The sequence below is a fragment of the Ceratotherium simum genome, chromosome 16 (assembly GCF_057802395.1).
Source record: "Ceratotherium simum simum isolate JZ-2026a chromosome 16, ASM5780239v1, whole genome shotgun sequence".
In the NCBI taxonomy this organism is placed as follows: domain Eukaryota; kingdom Metazoa; phylum Chordata; class Mammalia; order Perissodactyla; family Rhinocerotidae; genus Ceratotherium; species Ceratotherium simum.
In genome coordinates, this window is record NC_141915.1 from 8054873 (window position 1) to 8073562 (window position 18690).

At 47.8% G+C, this 18690-nt stretch overlaps 1 protein-coding gene across 1 annotated transcript; it reads left to right on the top strand.

Moving 5' to 3' along the window:
* Positions 1 to 3900: 3900 nt before the first annotated feature.
* Positions 3901 to 18318, top strand: PIRT (phosphoinositide interacting regulator of transient receptor potential channels). Its single transcript, XM_014789498.2, has 2 exons — positions 3901 to 4036; positions 15081 to 18318. The coding sequence occupies exon 2, from the start codon at positions 15109 to 15111 to the stop codon at positions 15520 to 15522; it is 414 nt and encodes a 137-aa protein (XP_014644984.1). The 5' UTR covers positions 3901 to 4036; positions 15081 to 15108; the 3' UTR covers positions 15523 to 18318.
* Positions 18319 to 18690: the final 372 nt, after the last annotated feature.

Consider the following 18690-nt stretch of genomic DNA (forward strand, 5'->3'; position numbering starts at 1 on the left):
GTCACATAGCACCTCTCCGTAGACTTGTAGTCCCCACAGCCACTGTGCACCCTTACTTGCTCCCCTCCCTTGCTGGCACCCAGCCCAGGCTCCATCTGCACGGTTAGCACCCAGATCCCCTCTGGACTGGCACTGGCAGGAGACACCAGGGCGCCGTGGAAATTCCTGCTCAGGGAGACCCCCTCTGAAGAGGACTCGGAGTTCGGCAGTTCATCTGAGCATCCCTATTTGTGAATCCCTGGGACTTGATGTGAGAGGCAGAGAAGGAAGGATGGAAGTGATCCCTGCCTTCGGAATCTTCAGTCTTGGTGATCTGTGCTGGCGTTACAACTGAGAAGCCTACGTACAATACGGCCCTGCCTGTGTCACAGGGCTGCTGTGAGGACCGAATGGCAGGCAGACAGAAGGCTTCTATAAATTGTCAGGTACCTTGTGAACGTTCACTTGGCCGTTTATTCCAAGTGACTGGGCACCTCTTCTGGACCAAAGCACTGTACTAGGATCCTGGCTACAGCGGAAATCTAGACGCAGCCCTTGCAGAATAGAGGAAAATGTTAAATGACACCATGTGGAAGCAGCCAGCCAAGTCCAGAATGTGGGAGTTCTCTAAGTCAGATGACCTGGTACCTTCAATAACTAAATGGTGTGAACAGAGGAGGGAGTGGTTGTGACGGATGGAACGAAGCTGGGAGACGCGGCTACTAGGAGTACTGGCTGGACATGTTTGGATCCTGCTTTATGGAAACCTGACCATAAAAAAGATGCTTTCGAGACAATCAGGGACATGAGAGTGTGGAACAGGTATCAAGAATGTGGAATGGGTATTAACATTAAAGAATGTTTAAATTTCATGTATGATTATAATGGCATTTTAGTTGTTATTTAAAAAAGAGGAAGGAAGGAGGTCCTTGTCTGTTGGAGATACTCATCTCCACTTGCAAGGATTAACTGAAGAAGAGAGATTTGCTTTAAAATTCTCAAAAAAAATGTAGGAGGGAGAGAAATGAAAAAGAATGAGCATTGATAATTGTTGAAGCTGAATTGGGGATACGTGAGGATTCATTAGATAACTTCTTTTTCTATTTTTCCATATGTTTAAAATTTTCCATAATAATTTTTTTTATGTAAAAAAAGCATTCCAAGGAGTTTGGGGACTGTGGAGAGGGGGGTAGACAATCATCAAGCAGTGTAATAGAGCAGAAGAGCCACTGTGACCGACCCCCCCAGAGGAGGGGCTTTGAACCCGGGAGAGGGGGGTTCACGGAGGTTGCAGATGGGGTGAGGCCAGATTGGGTGGGTTAGTGAAATGAAGACGGGCAGAAAGGGCATTCTAGACGGAGAGAACGCCTGTGCACAGGCACAGAGGCTGCCAAGGTTTCTACGAAAGTAACCGATGAATCCTGATTTGCTTGGAACTGATTTTAGCACTGAAAGTCCGTGTTCCCGGAACCCTGTAAGTCCCGGGCGAACCCAGATGGCCGGTCACCCTGTCATACCATTGATGCATGGAACATAGGACTCGCCCGGTAAAGGGCAGCAGAGCTGAGCTGGAGGAGCTGCGAGTACAGGATGGGGAATTGGGCCACTCTGAGTAAGAGGGCCAAAAGCCTCCCCCAGGCAGTGTTTACTGCCCCTTCCGTACCACAGCAGCAGCAGAAGCCTTCCCCCCAGGACATTTGGAGTGACTGCCCAGGGCCCCAGCTGGCTTCTCATTCCTCCTGCTAAGTCTTGGGAGGGAGGAGCCTGCAGGCAGCACAGCTTCTACCCTGGAGGCTTTCTCCTGGACCCCAAATCCTCCCCCTAATTTGCATATATACATATGTAAATATAAATGTATGTTATATACATACAGACTATGTGTAGGAATGTGTATATATGTATAAATATTCATTAAGCGCTTGCTATTTGCATTTTCTTTTTTTTTTTTTAAAGATTTTATTTATTCATTTTTTTCCCCCCAAAGCGCCAGTAGATAGCTGTATGTCATAGGTTCACATCCTTCTAGTTGCTGCACGTGGGACTCGGCCTCGCGTTGGACGGAGAAGCGGTGCCCTGGGGCGCTCCCGGGATCCGAACCCGGGCCGCCAGCATCAGAGCGCGCGCACTTAACCGCTAAGCCACGGAGCCGGCCCTATTTGCATTTTCTTATTTAATCCTCACAAAAACTCTCTCAGGTAGCAAGGATCAATCTACTTAAATGAAGAAGTTAAGACTCAGAGAAGTTAAGTAATTTGTCTAAGGCCAAATATAAGGATAGCAACATACCTCACATATCTACCTCAAAGAGTTGTGTGGGGGAATAAATGAATAATTGTATGCATAAACTACTTAGACTAGTGCCTGAAATGCAGAAAATATGAAATAAGGATTTGTCTTACTGGTGGGCATTTCTACACTACACTGCCTTGCCCTGCGGAAGGTCGGGGAGAGCACAGAAGTCTGAACTTAGGAAAAAATTAATTATTTGACTATTTGCATTGCAAAATAGTTCACCCTAGGGTTTCTTCACAAGCCAGGCCATTTGATTTAACAAACTGATTTGAGCTAAAGGCAGAGGCATCTACAGCAGAGCAGCAACATCCTCAAAAGCCATCCAAGTCAGGTTCCCTGGGAGGTTCATCGCCACCTCCTCCTCCCCATTTGGCTGAGCAGAGAATGCTCAGCTTTCACAGAGGAGGACATGGGAAAAGCTCGGTCAGCTTGATCCCCTCACAGCAGCCCAGTGGCCAGGCTGGCCCTCCTAGCTCTCTGCTTCTCTGGCCATTTATCACACATCAACCTCTGCAGAGCCTTCCCAGTCTGGAAATGTCTCGTTCATTTCAGAGGTATGGAGATCAAGATGCCAGAAATGGAAGAATCCCACTCCTGCCCTGGCCTTCTGCTTCCCCGTTCACTCGTGGGAGATCCTCCCCTATAGACCACAGAGGAAGCCCCCTAGTGTCTGTTACCAGTAGCAAAGACCCTCCCTCACCCGGTGGCTCACAACCAGGGAGAAGCAATGGCTTCTCGAATTCTCAAGCTAGTGTGGAGAAGGGCAGGGCTAGTCTGGCTTTCAGGCTCTTAGGGAATTTTGTGGGCTTCAGGGTACCCACCCATCAGCATCGTGAAAATGGCAACTCAACACGTCACACACAGCTTCCCAAGCACAATTCGCTAAGCATTTTATGGAGGTAGAAACCCCTTCCCCCCATTATAGTGATTTTTATCATTCTCTTCTCTTCACCGTAGCAGCAGGCGTCCCAGGAAAAGCCACAGGGGCATCATCAGGAGAGACAGGAGGAGCAGGGTGAACATGCTGTGTTGCCTACAGTTCAGAGATGTCTGGTCCTGGGGTGGGGCGGGGCCCTGTGTGCTTGTCTTACCTTCTGCGTGGGATCCTGGCAGTCTGTCACATAGGGTGCCCACCCGCAGGCATTGGGAAGTTCCCAGAGGTATCCCTGCCGTCTTGGACCCAAAGGTGTTGAATAAGTCTACTCGTGCCCTCCCCAACATCCAGAACAAGTAGAGCTCCCAGGCCTTATTGTCAAGGCCTGCATGGAACAGAGCTAGCACAGCCTCTTAGCAATCCACCCTTTGACAACCCATCACCACCACCATCATCACTGCACATTCCACCACCCCAGAAACTCCAGGTCTTCTGATTTCTGCGCTTGGGTGAGGAGTAGCAGCCCTGCCCAGACCAACCTAATGCACGTCTCCACCAAAACTTGAAGACAGCCTGCAGAGGAGCTTCATTAATTTTTCACAAGACTCGTCTCACAGTGGCTGAGCAAGGCTGAGACAAAGCCACATTCCAAGTGCCTGTGCCAGCAGCCTGCAAGGGGTTAACCAATTAGCCCATATCCTGGTGAGCTCATCCTCGCTGGAGTCTGCTCAGTGGCTGGATTTGCTGCACACACCAGCTCCTGGATGGGGCCGGGGAGGCTTTCTCTGGCTGGGATGAAGAACTTGAACAGAAACTCATTGCCGGCTTCCTCCCTGTGTGAGCTGTGTGTGATTCCCTGGTCCACCACCCTCCCCCAGGACATCAAGGACAGTAAGTAAGGAAAGGATCTGTTCCCTCGGCCCTTCCTTCCATTTCCCTGGAGGAACGAGCTGGTTTTAACTTTGCTTTTGAGTGTGTTGAGTCTTGAACTGGAATTGGAAGGCAAATGAGAATGACAGGCAGGGAGATGGGGCTGTGCCTTGAGAGGGGGTGAACCAGCTGGGGGGGACAGCCTGGTGAGAATTGCGGCAGAGAGTGGTGGCAGGGGAGGAGGGGGCTGCCCCTGCTGTGCACCTGGGAGAGGGGAATCTGTGTGCAGACAGCTGCTTCAGCCCTGCATGTATAGCATCTAGCCTTCACCCTTGGCAGCCACTGGAGGGAAGAGCTGGGCAGGGGACCACACTCCCAAACCTGGGCCGAGACAAGAAGAAAAAGCCAGACAGGGAAGCCCAAGGCCGCCCTCAGATCTCAGAGTGCATGGGCGGGACCTCAGACCCAGAAGGTCCTCCTGGGCATCCCATGTCAGACCTCAGCGTCTGGCGATCCCTCCCTGCTGCAGGTGTGGCCAGCGCCCAGGGCAGGTGCCAGGAAAACGAGCTGCAGCAGGCTGGCTGGAGCAGGCTTCATCTCAGAAAGGGGAACGAGGCAGACACATATAAACATGGACAAGACACGTAGGGCGAACGTGTGCCACGGGACCCTACATCCAGGGTAAAGCAGAGCTATTTTCCACCTTGTTCCTGGGAAGGGCCTGGGTGCCGGCTGCGTGGTGTGAAGAGGGAGGTGAGTGGCAGTGTCTAGGTTGAGTGTGACCTTTGGGGAACTTCCCTTCCTAGAAGCACTAGGAGCAGGTGACAGATGGGTGGCTGTGCCGTGGTGACAGCAGCAGCATATTCAGAAACTCTCTGGCCTCTAGGTTATCAGCTCAGGCACTGGGCCCCACTCACCTTATCAGAGGGATGGGCTCACCAACTGAGTGTCTTGCTGAGGGAAGGGCAGTGACCAGCATTGACAGCGGGGTAGGGCATTGGTGGGGGCTCCAGTGGGGAGAGAGCAAGATCCTCCACATCTCAGGAATTTCAAAAACAAACCCACACTTGGGTCTTTCTCAGGAATAATCAGTTATGTTATTTCTGCCACTTGCATTTTGCAGCCTGCCTCCCCTCTTCTCCCACCAGAAGACCCTGCTTTCTGAGCATAGCCTTCCAGCTGTGAGGCAATGTGTGCCTTCTCTCTCTGCTTTCTGTCCTTGCCATTCCCAGAATAGCCCAGTTCCCATGGGGGAAGAGAAGCTGGGGTAGGGGCGGATAACTCCAGGCCCAAGCGTAGCAGGGCCTCTTATTAGGGTTGCCAGGTACATTACAAGGATGCCCAATTACATTCGAATTTCTCATAAGCAACAAATAAATTTTTGGTATACATATGTCCCATGCCATATTTGGAACATTTTTATATGAGAAAAGCATTCATTGTTTATCTGAAATGCAAATTTAACTGGGCATCTGGTCATCTTATTGGCTAACCCTGGCAACCTGTTCATGTTGATGGTGTTCTGGCACATTCAAAGGAGGATGGAGCCAGAGAAGGGCTGGGGAGTGAGTGTGGAGATAAAGATGTGCCCGTATAGAGTCGGTGGGACGCTAGGAAGTAGGGCAGTGAAGAAAAAGAGAGGGAAAAGGCCGGGGCTCCATCCTTGAGAAAGCGTGGTGCAATATATAAAAGACCAGGATTCCGGGCAGGCAGCGCTGAGCCTCAGTGCCCTTAGCTGGAAAGAGGGAATGATAATAAGAGTACTGCCCTCGTAGAACCATGAGGATGAAAAAGACACTCCAGAATGGTGACTTCATGTTGCAATGCTGGCCAGATTCTACCCCGCCATACCTCAACCGGAAACTGGAAGGAAAACAAATCCACAGGAGTAAGCTCTACTTCACAAACCACCTGCAAAGCCCTCTCTTGCCTCTCCTGCCATAGCTCCCTGTTTGTTGAATCATTTAACAAACACATGCTGAGTCCCTAGTCTCAGCAAAGTGCTGAGCTACTAGCTGGAGAGCATGGGAAGGTGAGGAGGCCCAGCCCCAGCCCCTCAGGAATCTGGGAGGGAATGAAGAGCTTCCAGTCCTGTAAGTATGGACCCCTATCTGCTCATCTCCAGGACAATCATTCACTGATTTCCCTTTCAACCACCATTCCCGTTAAGTGGTGCATTTCAGACACTCGGGAATCTCCCGGAGGACTCAGAGTATTTAGTGCTTATTATCTCGGACACTCATCGTTGCTCACCAGCTTGCATGATCCACACACCCCACAAAACCATATGTTGGGGGATGAATATCTGAGCACGTGAGAAAAAGCCATAATGTTCCTGTCAGTTCTCCCCACTCTCATTTGAGACATGTCTTCACTTCATTTGTCAGCGACACCACTGAGCGAGCAGACACGTACACCAAGTGAGGAAACGTGCCCTCCCTGAGCTCCTCTGCTCAGGGAGAGGGACATTGTCTCAGTCGAGTCTGTAACTCTATGCCTACCAGAGGACAAAACACAGGAGTTGCGCAAAAAGTGTGTGTTGCAGTGTTGGTGAGCACTGTTAGCTGAGGATACAACCTGGGGATACAAGACCAAAAGCCAAACACTGAGAAGATATATGTAAGCGGGGTCTCTAACAAGTGGACAATTACAAATACACAGTAGATAAGCAGACCAGTTCTAACGAGATTAAGAGACAGTCCCTTCTGGATACATGCATTTGGCCAACCAAACCCAGTTTTTGCTCTGCCCAGGTTCCTGCTCCCCTGAAAGTCTGTGTTTTCCTTCAAAGGATGGTATCTTTCCAGAAACAAGGTGAAAAAGGTGAAATTCTTGTTCATTCTCTTTCTCTGTCTTTCCGCCTCTCTGTCTCCCCATCTCTAGCTCTAGCTCTCAGGTCCATGTCCATCTCCATGTGCATCTCCTGTCCCCAATTCCCAGTTTCTCCAAGAGGCACCTGCTCTTCCTCGCAGGATCTCTTCTTCCTCAGAATCAGTGTCACAGTCTCTCCTGTAAGAGCCAGGTGACTCTCTCACCTCACAGATTCTCCTTGAACGTCTCTGCCCTACTCTGGGGTCACTTCGCCTCTGCCCACACCCCTATTTTCTGAGATAATGGTTTCCTGCCCACACCCCCACCCTGGATCTCCATGTTCCATCATACGGCGTCAACCATTATCAATATTCTGGCTTTCTTGGTTTAGCTGTACTTCCATCTGCTCCCCACCCTGACCCACTTGATTATTATTCTTAAGATTTTTGCAGTCCTTTTTTGTGAGGTGTAATTTACACACATTGAAATGCACAAATCTTAGTGTGCCACATTGACAAATAGATCCCCCATGTAACCCACACCGATACCACGAGATACACATTTCCATCCACCCCAGAAAATCCCAGTTAGTTCCTCTCATCCTTACAACCACTGTTTTGAGTTTTATCACCCTATGTTAGTTCTTAGAAGGTTCTAGAATGTCATATAAATGGAAATATACAATATATGTACTCTTTTATATCTGACTTCTTTCACTCAGCATGTCTATGAGACTCATCCATGCTGTGTGTGTATCAGAAGTTCTTTTTTGTTGTTTAGTACTATTCTGTTGTGTGAATATACAACTCTTCATCTTTTCTTCTGTTCATAGGCATTTGATTTGTTTTCTGGTTTGGGCTATTATGAATAAAGCTGCTATGAATAGTCTTAAACAAGTCTTTTGTGGACATAGGTTTTCATTTCTCTTGGACAAATAAATATCTAGGAGTGGAACTGCTGGATTAAAGGGTAGGTGTATTAACTTCATAAGAAACTACCAAACCTTCTTCTAAAGTGTTTGTGCCATTTTATGTTCCTACCAGCAGCGTAGCAGAGCTCTGATTATTTCACATTCTTACCAACAATTGGAATTGTGAGATTTTTAAATTTTAGCCATTCTAGTGAATGTGTGACTGCATCTCATTGTGGTTTTAATTTGCATTTTTCTGTTGAACATCAGTGTCAAGCATTTTTTCATGGGTTTCTTGTTTATTCATCTTCCTTTATAATGGATCTGTCTAAATATTTTGCCCATTTTTAAAACTGGGCTGTTTCTTTGTGTTTTTATTAATCAGATGTAGTAGTTCTTTATATATTCCAGATACAAACCCTTTGACAAATACGTATTTTGCAGAATTTTTCTCCTAACCTATAGCTTGCCTATTCATTTTTTCTCAGTAGCTTTTAATGAGCAGGAGTTTTAAATTATGATGAAATTTAATTTATGAATTTTTTTTTCTTTCTTGAACATTGCCTTCTCTGTCCTAAGAAATTTTGCCTGCCTCCAGGTCACAAAGATATTCTCCTATATTTTCTCCTAAAAATTTTAAGTTTTAGTTTTTATGGTCAGGTTGTGTCCATAATCCTTCTTGAATTAATTTTTGTTGATGGTGTGAAGTGGGGTCAAGTTTCATTTTTTTACATATGAATATCCAGTTGTTCCAGCACCATTTGTTGAAAGGACTTTCCTTTCCTCATTGAATTGCTTTGGTGCATTTTTCAAAAATCAGTTGTTCTCAGTTATTCTTTGGCTTGCTGGGCTAGTTGCTAGAGATAGTGGTCTGACTTCTTAAAAGTCTGTCTGATAGATAGCATGCTGACTTCCTGGTCTGGTAGCTGAGGATAATGGGTTGGTTTTCTGGGCTGGTTGCTGCCCAGATTGTGGGTAGGAGTCCTATTTTTACATATGGTCTGGCTATTGTCCATCTTTATATTCAGTTTCTCATTTATTATAAACATTTGCAAACATAAATAAAAATAGAGATAGTCATAAAATGAACTTCCATACATCCGTCACCTAGATTTAATAATTTTTAGCATTTTGTCGTATTTGATTGAGAGTTTGATGTTTTCATGTGAATCGTGGCATCATGACATTTCATCCTTATTTGTTTCAAGATGCATCTCCATATCTAAAAAGACATTTTCCTATGTGTCAACAATATGATTATCATACCGAATACAAATTTTAAATCCTTAATGTCATCTAATACCCAATCCATGTTCAAACTTCCTTAAAATTATCCCAAAATGTCTGTACAACTGGTTTGTTCTAGTTGGAATCCAAAGAAAGGAACATATTGCATTTAGTTATATATTTTAATTATCTCTGTTTAAATATTTTATTGATGTTTAAAGTACACACAGAAAAGTAGTCATATCATGAGTATACAGCTCAAATAGTACACACCCATGTAAGCAGCTGTAGCCAAATCAAGAATCAACGTTACCAGCACCCCGAAAGTCTCCATCGTGCCCCTCTCCCTGTCACTACCCCCACTAAAGACAATACTCTCCTAACCTCTAATAGCAATGATTGTCTTACAAGTTTTTGAATTTTATGTAAACAGAGTCTCATTTTATGTAAACTGAATTTTGTGTAAGTGGAGATGTGTCTGGCTTCTCTTGGTCAGCATCATATTCAGAGATTCATGCATGTTTGTCTGTGGAGCTGTCATTCTTTCCTTCTCATTGCTGCATAGTCCCAGACCAGTGGCACCAGCCTGCAGCCTGCCCATCCCTAGTTGTGCCCACTAAATCATCGTCCTGACACTCCAAATGTGGCCTCCAGGGGAGAAAGACCTATCCTCCCTTCTCAAATTGCTGGCTGGAGGGCTGAGCCAATATTCAAATCTGTGGTCAGTCCAGGAGGCCTGGCGCCTCCAGCCTTCCACTGTCTCCTCCACAGGCCCAGCCCCTCAGGCCTCAGGCCTTGTCCACTTCTGAGGTGTCAGGGACCTTAAAGGAAGGTGAGTGTGTTTGTTTATTGGGCTGCTGTGACAAATTAGCACAAACTTCATCACTTAAAACAGCAGAAACCCATTCGTTCTCTCAGTTCAGGAGGCCAGAAGTCCAAAATCGAGGTGTCGGCAGAGTTGGTTCCTTTTGGAGGCTCTGAGGAAGAATCCGTTCCATGCTTCTCTCCTTGCTTCTGGCAGCTGCTGGCAACCCTTGGCATTCCTTGGCTTGTAGAGGCATCGCTTCAACCTTTGCCTCCTTCTTCACGTGGTCTTCCCTTCTGTGCGTCAAATGTCCCTCTCTGTTATAAGAACACGAGTCATTGGACTAGTCTATTTGAGGATGATCTCCTCTGAAGAGCCTTACCTTAATTACATCTGCAAAGACCCTTATTCCATATAACATCATATTCTAAGGTTCTGGGTGGACAATTGAACCCATTGCAGGGAGTGAGGGATCCTCTGAGGCATTCAAACGAAGTCCCAGACACAATCCAAACCTGAAAACATGGTTCTTCTCACTGGAGCAGCTCCCCAGGTGTTACCTCATCCCTCACAGAGCAGCAGCAGTGGGTCTAAGTCTCTTCAGCAGCTGCCAAGGGCCAGGCGGTGTGCCAGGCACTGTGGGGCAGAAGATGAGTAAACCCAGCCTCGGCCCTGAGGCAGTTTGCAAGCTAGGAGGGAGGGAAAGGCCAGCATGGAGCAGTAGTTCTCCCCCAGATCAATTTTGCCCCCCAAGGGACATTGGTGATGTCTGGAGACATTTCTGAGTATCATGACTGGAGGGGGGAATGTGCTGCTGGCATCTAGTGGGTAGAGGCCATGGATGTTCCTAAATGTGCTGCAATGCACAGGACAGCCCCCTTTAATGAGGAATTATTGGGCCCCAAATGTCAGTAGTGCTGGTGTTGAGAAACTCTGGTACAGGAGAAAAATAGAATCTTTTAGGACTTTAATAAAATGTTATAATAAAACTCATACTGCCCCTGAGTTGGTGATTTTCAGGCCTGGATTCTCAGAATTCAACTTTGATTCATCACTTATGGACCTATCTAAAATAGCTTAAGATGTTCCTTAGGCCAACTTCTTCATTTTACAGATGAGGAAACAGGAACTGAGAAAGAAAATAATTATAATAGCAACCAGAGCCATTTCTTGAACATTTATAATGTGTCACACAGTGTAGTAGTGTTTTATGAAATTTGATGATCACCACAACCCTATGAAGCAGATACTCTATTATCCCTATTTTATACATGGGGCTAGTAAGTCTCAGGGAGGTTAAGGAAACTGCCCAAGGTCCTACAGCTTATAAGTGGCAAACTGGGTTCAAACAGTGCTCCCTATGATGTCAAAGACCTGGATCTTTCCATCACGCACACACACTGCAAGTAAGTTTAGTGACTTGCTAGAACTGTGAGGAGTGATTCTTCCCTGTACTGTTCATTCCACAGCCCAACCCTGCCTGCCCCCTTCTGTTTACAGCTGCTCCAGCCTCCTGCCTCATGGGGGGGGGGGCGGGGAGAAAAAGAAGGTTCTCCCTTACTCCGGGGAGGAGAACTGCTTTTCCTTCCGTCACTGCCCAGAAAATGAAGCCCTACCAGCCCATTTGCTCTCCCAAAGACCCATCCCTCCTCCTCCTAAGTAAGTCAACTAAACTAAATCTTCCCATTCTGTGGGATTTCATGGACTATTACAATTAGATAGGTAATAGATAGATAGATAGATTGATAGATAGATAGGTTAGATAGATAGATAGATAGATAGATAGATATAGATAGATAGATAGATAGATAGATAGATAGATAGATAGATAGACAGACAGATGATAGATGACATCTATGTAGGATGCCAACTTTTTATCTTGGCAAGTACAGATACTAACAAAACCAGTGATCATCCTCCATCATGGTCATTTCACAAAATGAAGAATATTCCAATGCCAAAAAAAGAAGGAAGGACATAATCCCAGAGTAAAAATAGTCCTTTAACTTTACAAATAAATATAACATTATGAAAAAGCTACAACAGTGCTGTTTCTGTATTGTATAGTGAATCACTCTACAGTTACTTATCTCTGACGTTCCACATTCAATGAGAGTTTACTTTACTGCAGGGTGGAGCCCCAAAGTGAAAAATGCAGAGATTCTCATAGTTGAAGAACCCTCAGAGTCCTGCCATCGGGACCACCCCTGGTCTAGTGCGAGGAGCTTGATCTGAATCCCAGCACAGCCACATGTGAAAGGGTGGGGGTGGGGGGCTTGGGCCACATTCCTGAATCTCACTGGGCCTCAGTCTCTGCCCTTGTAAGATGGAGATAAATGAATGATCTCCTCTCAGAGCCAAAGAGTATGTGTTAGGTGCTTCCAGCAAGGCCCAGTTAGTCCCGCCTCCCTCTCTCAGAATCCAGGTGTCCATTATCCCTGGCAGTGGTCCCCGCCTCTAGTTGCACATTTCCTGTTCACGACACGGTGGCCATCTTATACCAGACAGCAGCTCTCACAGGAGCAGGTCCTTCCCCCATCCAGCCCAGCTCTCCTCTGGCACAAATGAGAATCGCTGGATTCCTACTTCTCCATCACAACACCTCCAGCACCTGAAGGCAGCAAGCCCTCCTGCCCTGAGTCTTCACTGCAAAGTGGTGGACATGGCTACCCAGAGAGAAGATCCACATAAGAAACCAGGGTGCAGACACCAACACAAGCTTCCCGGCCAGGATTGTATAACATGATTTATAATCTCTGCCCTACTCCCTGCCCAGGGGTAAAGATCACTTTAAAAATGACTACATAGCTTATGCAAATATACCACAGGATGGAAAGGGAAGTGAACACCTGTGCGCCTGTGCTTACAAAAGCACATCCATCACATTTTTCAAAGTCTTTGGAAGCAGAGATCCAAATATCCTCTCTCTAGATGAGTGTACATGGATGCTAATATCTGTATTCTGAAGGCACGGTAACTTTTCAATTCCTATTTCCTCCCTGTCAAAGGGGAGGGATCTGTAACTGCTTGTTCTAGAAAGTGGGACAGTGGGAGCACTTGTCCAGTGAGCTGCTGTGAGGGCTGGAGGGGTGGGGGTTGAGGGCGTTAATCTTGATATTAACATTGTAGGAAGTGTGGGTGGAGAGACCATCCACTAAAGGACCCTTCTGTGGGTAGAAGTGCCCTAGTAAAGAAGAAGCGGCAGGTTCGAGTGTTGGGCCTGGGAGCCACCAGCTTGAGACAGCATCTCCTTATCCCAAGCTATCTTTCCCAAAATGCACCCCCCTCCATATTTGGGTCTGACTAAAATCTATTTGGGGTGGGGAGAGGGAACCCATCGTGACTGGGCTGAATAGCCCACCTTCCCAATAAACTTTTGCCATGGAAAGAAATCTCTCCCATCCCTCTCATAAAGAAGGATATTAGAAATGCTGATTTGTGGGGTCTGAGGTTGCCAGGCAGGAAACACAAAAGAAGAGGTCAGAGGAAGAACCCTGGCTACCTGGAGGAGGGAAGGGAGTGGAAGCCAAGGACCAAAGGCAGTTAGTCAGAGGGAGAAAGAGCAGAGGCTGGAGAAAGGCTGCTGGAGGAAGGTTCTCCCAGGCAGGCAGGGCCTGCAGAGAAAAGTGGGAGGGCTTTTGGATTCAGGATACAGGAGGAGAGGGCGGCCAACATGGGCCCAAAGAGCACCGACCACCTGTGCTTAGGGCAGGGGAGGCACCAGGCTCCCGCTGGGAAGAACCGAGTTTGTAAAAGGGGTGTTGTGAAGAAAGCTGGGTTTGTCCTTGGCGACCATTGGTAGGGAGGGAGGGAGGGAGGATGAGAAGGAGATAGGGAAGGGCGAGGGAGAAAGGAGGGAGGGAGGAAGCAGAAAGGAAGTTGTTTACTCACTTACTCATTCAATTAAATGTACATAGACTCTCTAGGGTCCAAAGCACTGTACTGAACCCTTTGGAGACAACTCCAAGATGAATCAGCAATGTCTTGGTGAAAACCTCCAGGCAGGGCACCTGAGCTCTCGGCTTCCCCTTCCTTCCACACACACAAAAGTATCTAATATCAGGACAGTATCTAAAATCAGTCATTCATATCTTATTGCCTTATTGCAAATATAGAGGCATTTGCACTTGAACCCACATTTCCGATTATGGAATGAAAGGTTTTCATCCCACATTAAAGGACTTTGAGCTAACTCAGCTCTGGTGGAGAAGTATTTGGCAGGTGAGCAGCTCTGAAGATGCTCCGAGTGGGTGACCATCTACCTCCCCCATGTGGGGACCAGGGGATGAGAGAGCTCCAGTGATGGAGAGATGCACAGGTGGGCTCTAGATGAGAGATCAGAACAGGGAGTCAGGCTTGGTGCCATATCTTTACAGGCCTAAGAACGGGAGGGTGGGAATCTGACTTGATGTCATTCATGTGGTGGGTGGGGAGAGGCATTTAGATATTGGAATGTCATTACTGTCCTGTGCTGACAAAGCACATCAAATCCCAGGCCGCACTAGAAGATGTTCTCCGGCCCAGACACAGCCTGGCGGTTTAAGAGCAAGGGTGGACTGGGTTCAAGTCCAACCTCCGGCAGCTCCTTGCCCTGTGATGAGCTGCTTCATCTTGCTGAGCCTTAGCTGTCTCCTCTGTCCCATAGAACTAATGCTTAATTCACAGGGTCATTGTGAGGTTTCAGTGTGATGAAGGAAGTGTTTAGTGCAGTGGCTGGTGCACACACACGCACACAAGTGTTTAGTGCAGTGGCTGGTGCACACACACGCACACGCACACACACATTTTTGTATAAAATATCACTACTCTGATAGGCAAACAATGCCATTTCTGGGCTGCTTGCAATATGCCAGACGTTGTTTCAATGCATTACATGTCTTAACTCATTTAACCCTTTTGAAAACCCTATGAGATAAGTAGTATTATTATCACCATTTTATAGATAAGAAAACTGAGGCACAGAGACATTAAGTAACTCACTCAAGATCACACAGCGAGAAAGTGGTTGAGTCTGAAAATAAGATGCCATTTAATAAACTAAAACCTTTGTTAGTTTTTTAAAGGGCACCACTGTTCCCTGTTTAGAATACTAAAAGCAATTGATTAGAATGATATTATATTTATTTCTCACAAGAAAAAAAACACACCAGCTTGAGTAGTTTCTTACTTATGTGGATCTCATCTGATTTTCCTTTTGGCTTCAGCACAAAAACCTTGTATTGCCCTCCCCTGAGAGCTAGCTGGAGAAGGATGCTGAAAACAGGAAGGGTGTGTGAGTATTCAGACTTCGCCTTTGCTTCTAACTGTTGCAGGTTACCAGGTGCCGGGGCCTGAGGAGCCATGACAATGGAGGCTCTCCCCAAGGTCGTGGAGGTCGACGAGAAGTCTCCAGAATCCAAGGACCTGCTGCCCAGCCAGACCGCCAGCTCCCTGTGCATCAGCTCCAGAAGTGAGTCTGTCTGGACCACCACCCCCCGGAGTAACTGGGAAATCTACCGCAAGCCCGTCGTCATCATGTCCGTGGGCGGTGCCATCCTCCTCTTCGGTGTGGTCATCACCTGCTTGGCCTACACCCTGAACCTGGGTGACAAGAGCCTTAAGGTCCTTAGGATGATAGGGCCTGCCTTCCTCTCCCTGGGACTCATGATGCTGGTGTGTGGGCTGGTGTGGGTGCCCATCATCAGAAAGAAACAGAGGCAGAGACAGAAATCGGTTTTCTTCCAGAGTCTCAAGTCCTTCTTCCTGAATCGCTGATGGCAGCCTCACCCTCTGTCCTCCCCATCCCCCTACCACCTCAACCCGGAGAAGGAGATCTGACCAACATTCAACATCCCTGTCTCCCTGGTGGGGTTTGCCATAAAACTGATCCTGGCAAACCCTCTTCCTGGCCCTGTGGGCAAGAGAGCTCAGGGCTCCACCCTCCATGTGGCTGGGGAACATTGCTGGGTGTATCTCATTTAGTCTCTCTGTTATTACTTAGATCCTGGCCACAGCCATCCCCTTTAAGGCCCTCATTCCCTGCCCATGCATCCAGGCATCACTCATCTAACTCTCTCTGCCAAGCGCTATGCACGTTGGGAAATTCCTTGGGGTGCCCTGTGCCCCAAGGAGAACCTCATGTTTACATATCTGAGTGCCTGAGCTGGATTCCGCATTTGCATCCTTCTAGAACCAAAACTGACCAACAGAGGTCCTTCACAAAAGAGAGGGGAGGCTGAGTTCTGACCCATTGGGTTTGCCAGTCCAGCTCCCTTCGTGGGCAAAATACTGACTTGCATTACAAGAGACCAGGCAAGTCACAAGTATGAAACATTCCAAAGAGTGACAGTGAAAGATGGCTGGGGAAAAACACTTTCCAAGAATGCACATTCCCCTAGACCTGGCTCTGGGAGTCAGCCAGCAGAGGAAGTTCAGTTCCCAGTTGTATAGTATCTACACCAGAGGCAGTGGAGTGGGCCAGGAGGTGTCACAGTTTCCCCCTGACCTTCTACTCCTTCTCCTTGACTCCTCTCTCCACCAAACTTGCCAATTAGCCAAGGACAAGTGCACGTTGCCCTAACTTCCTCCTTGCCCCCATCTGCAGTTCTAGAACAGCAAGATAGAAAACTGCAGAGGGATTCTGTAGGATTGTTCTCTCGTTTACCACCATTGAGAAACAAAACCAAGAAGATCAAATTCCACATTTGAATAGTATGTAGGTTTCCAGAGATGGAATTCGCTTTCGAAAATCCCCACTTCTGCCATCCCTGTCCCCACCCACCAAACAAACAAACATTTATTGAGTGCCCTGCTCTGCGCCAGGCCAGGGGTTGGGAGCAAGACAGACACGGTCCCTGCTCTCATCTTCTTTCCAAAGTAAGAGCTCCAGCCAGGCCAACAGGTGATTGGAATACCCTGTGCTCAGTCCTTGATTGGGAAAATGTGGGTGGGTGTGGGAACACGGAGGAGTCACCTAATGCAGACTTGGCAGAGGACAGAGAGATTGCTGGAGGCTGTCTAATCCAAACTGAGAACAAAAGGAAAGATAAGAGCAAAGAGGGGAAAGGAAAAGGATTTCAGCAGCAGGAACTGCCTATGCAAAAGCTTGGGGAGAGGAACAGGGAAGCATGATAAAATTAGGAAATTGCATAGCAACTTCCCAACCTTCCAATGTTCGGTTTCATCCCCTCTCAGCCTGCTTTCTCCCTGCTTCCCCAAGTGCCTAGTGCAGCTTCTCAGGGCACATTGAGGGCCTCCTGGCATGTATGGTAGAGACTGGAAGGGTTTCCAGAGGGGTCACCAAGTGAGGTAAGCGCTCCCCAAACCTGGGGCTTCCTGTAACAACCAGAGGCCCTTAGATGGCAGACCAGAAGGGGTACTTTTGAGAAAGCTAGCCACCATGCTGCCCTGGGCCAGGCCTGAGGCCCAGTGGGGAACACTTGATAATAAGGTGTGAAAGGAAGGCATCCTGCACTGTAACCATCATTGGCTTGAGCTGACTCCCTTCACTCCTCAACCTTCTGCCCTGCCCCGGTCACCATGGCAACCTTTCTCTAACAGGCCTCCAGGTATCTCTGTCTTTCATGGTGGTTCCATATGCAGAGTCAGAGCCTCACCTTGTTCCCTCTGCATCATGGGAAATTCCACAGAAGCAGGTACCTGTGACATGGGTACACACCCCTGCCTCACCCCTCTAAGGAGCCAGAGTTCGGGGAGGCTGTGGACTTTGAGCCTCACCCAGATGGCCATGTCTTTCATTCAGACAGTGTGGCCGGGTCCTCTCACCCACCAGTGCCCTGTACACAGGAGGTCAGGACCAATATTGGGGGTGTTGCAAGTGTTATGTCACTAATTGTAGTTCTAGTGCCTCAAGTGACAAGGCTTGCCGATCATTTCCCTCTCTCTGACATAAATGCAGACTCAATATTGGCCTTATAACATCACTCGCACATTCCTCGATGCTGTCTTACATGGCAGCAAACGGGGTGGACTCCCAGCTGGCTCACTGGAAATCCACACTTCCTACGTCCCATTTCATCTGCCCAGAAGCTTGTAGTCCGGGCACAGCTGTAGGAGCAGGGCCCAAGTGGACGCTGCTACCATGTGTGTCTTAGTAGACGGAAGTCTGGGAACAGCCATGGCTCTGGAAGGTGTCCACGTTCTGGACTCACCTTGCAGTCAGCAGCAGTACTCACCCACATTCTCTGCCCCTCAAGCTACGTTGCTCAGAAAGAAAAATGAGGAAAGGCTCTGAGGAAAGATTCCCAAGCATCGTTCGATCCCACTGGGATTCCCCATGTGAGTGTGGGCCTAGGAGCATGCCAACATCATGCTGAGGGGCCTTTGCAGAAGACTGTCACCGCACAGAAGCCTGGGGTATGAATGTGCCTGCTCTGTGAATGCAGCCCAGGCCAGATGCCACATTTCTGGAAAAAAGCATCACCGCCATGACTCCTTTCATTCTCATGGATCACAGGACAGGCCCAGCATCCACGTGTTTGGCTAACTGGATTGTATTATCTCACCCACAGCTACTCTGTTTGGGGGAGTCCGATTTAATCTGAGTCCTAAAGGGATTGATATAATATTGAATTGTATTCTATTTAACAATGTCTGCTGTGTTTTCTGTTCCATCAGGAATTCCAAGGCTATCCACTTATTCATGCGTCTGAAAGGCCCTCCCCCATCAGCACACCCCCTCCCCTGAGAGCTGTCTGGGAGAAAGGGGACAGTGTGGGTTTCATGCATGGTTCCTCAGGTGCCTCATAGGAGCTGATGGCCCTACTCTGACATGCTGATGGGGCAGACAGAGCAGAAGCTCCTGTCTCCTTCCATCCCCACAAGCCTAGTAGTAAGACCAAAAAAGGGATATGGAAAAATCCAGAATCAATCAGTGGTCTAGGGTGAGGCAGGAAGCTACTTCAGGGTCAGCCTATCAATGTC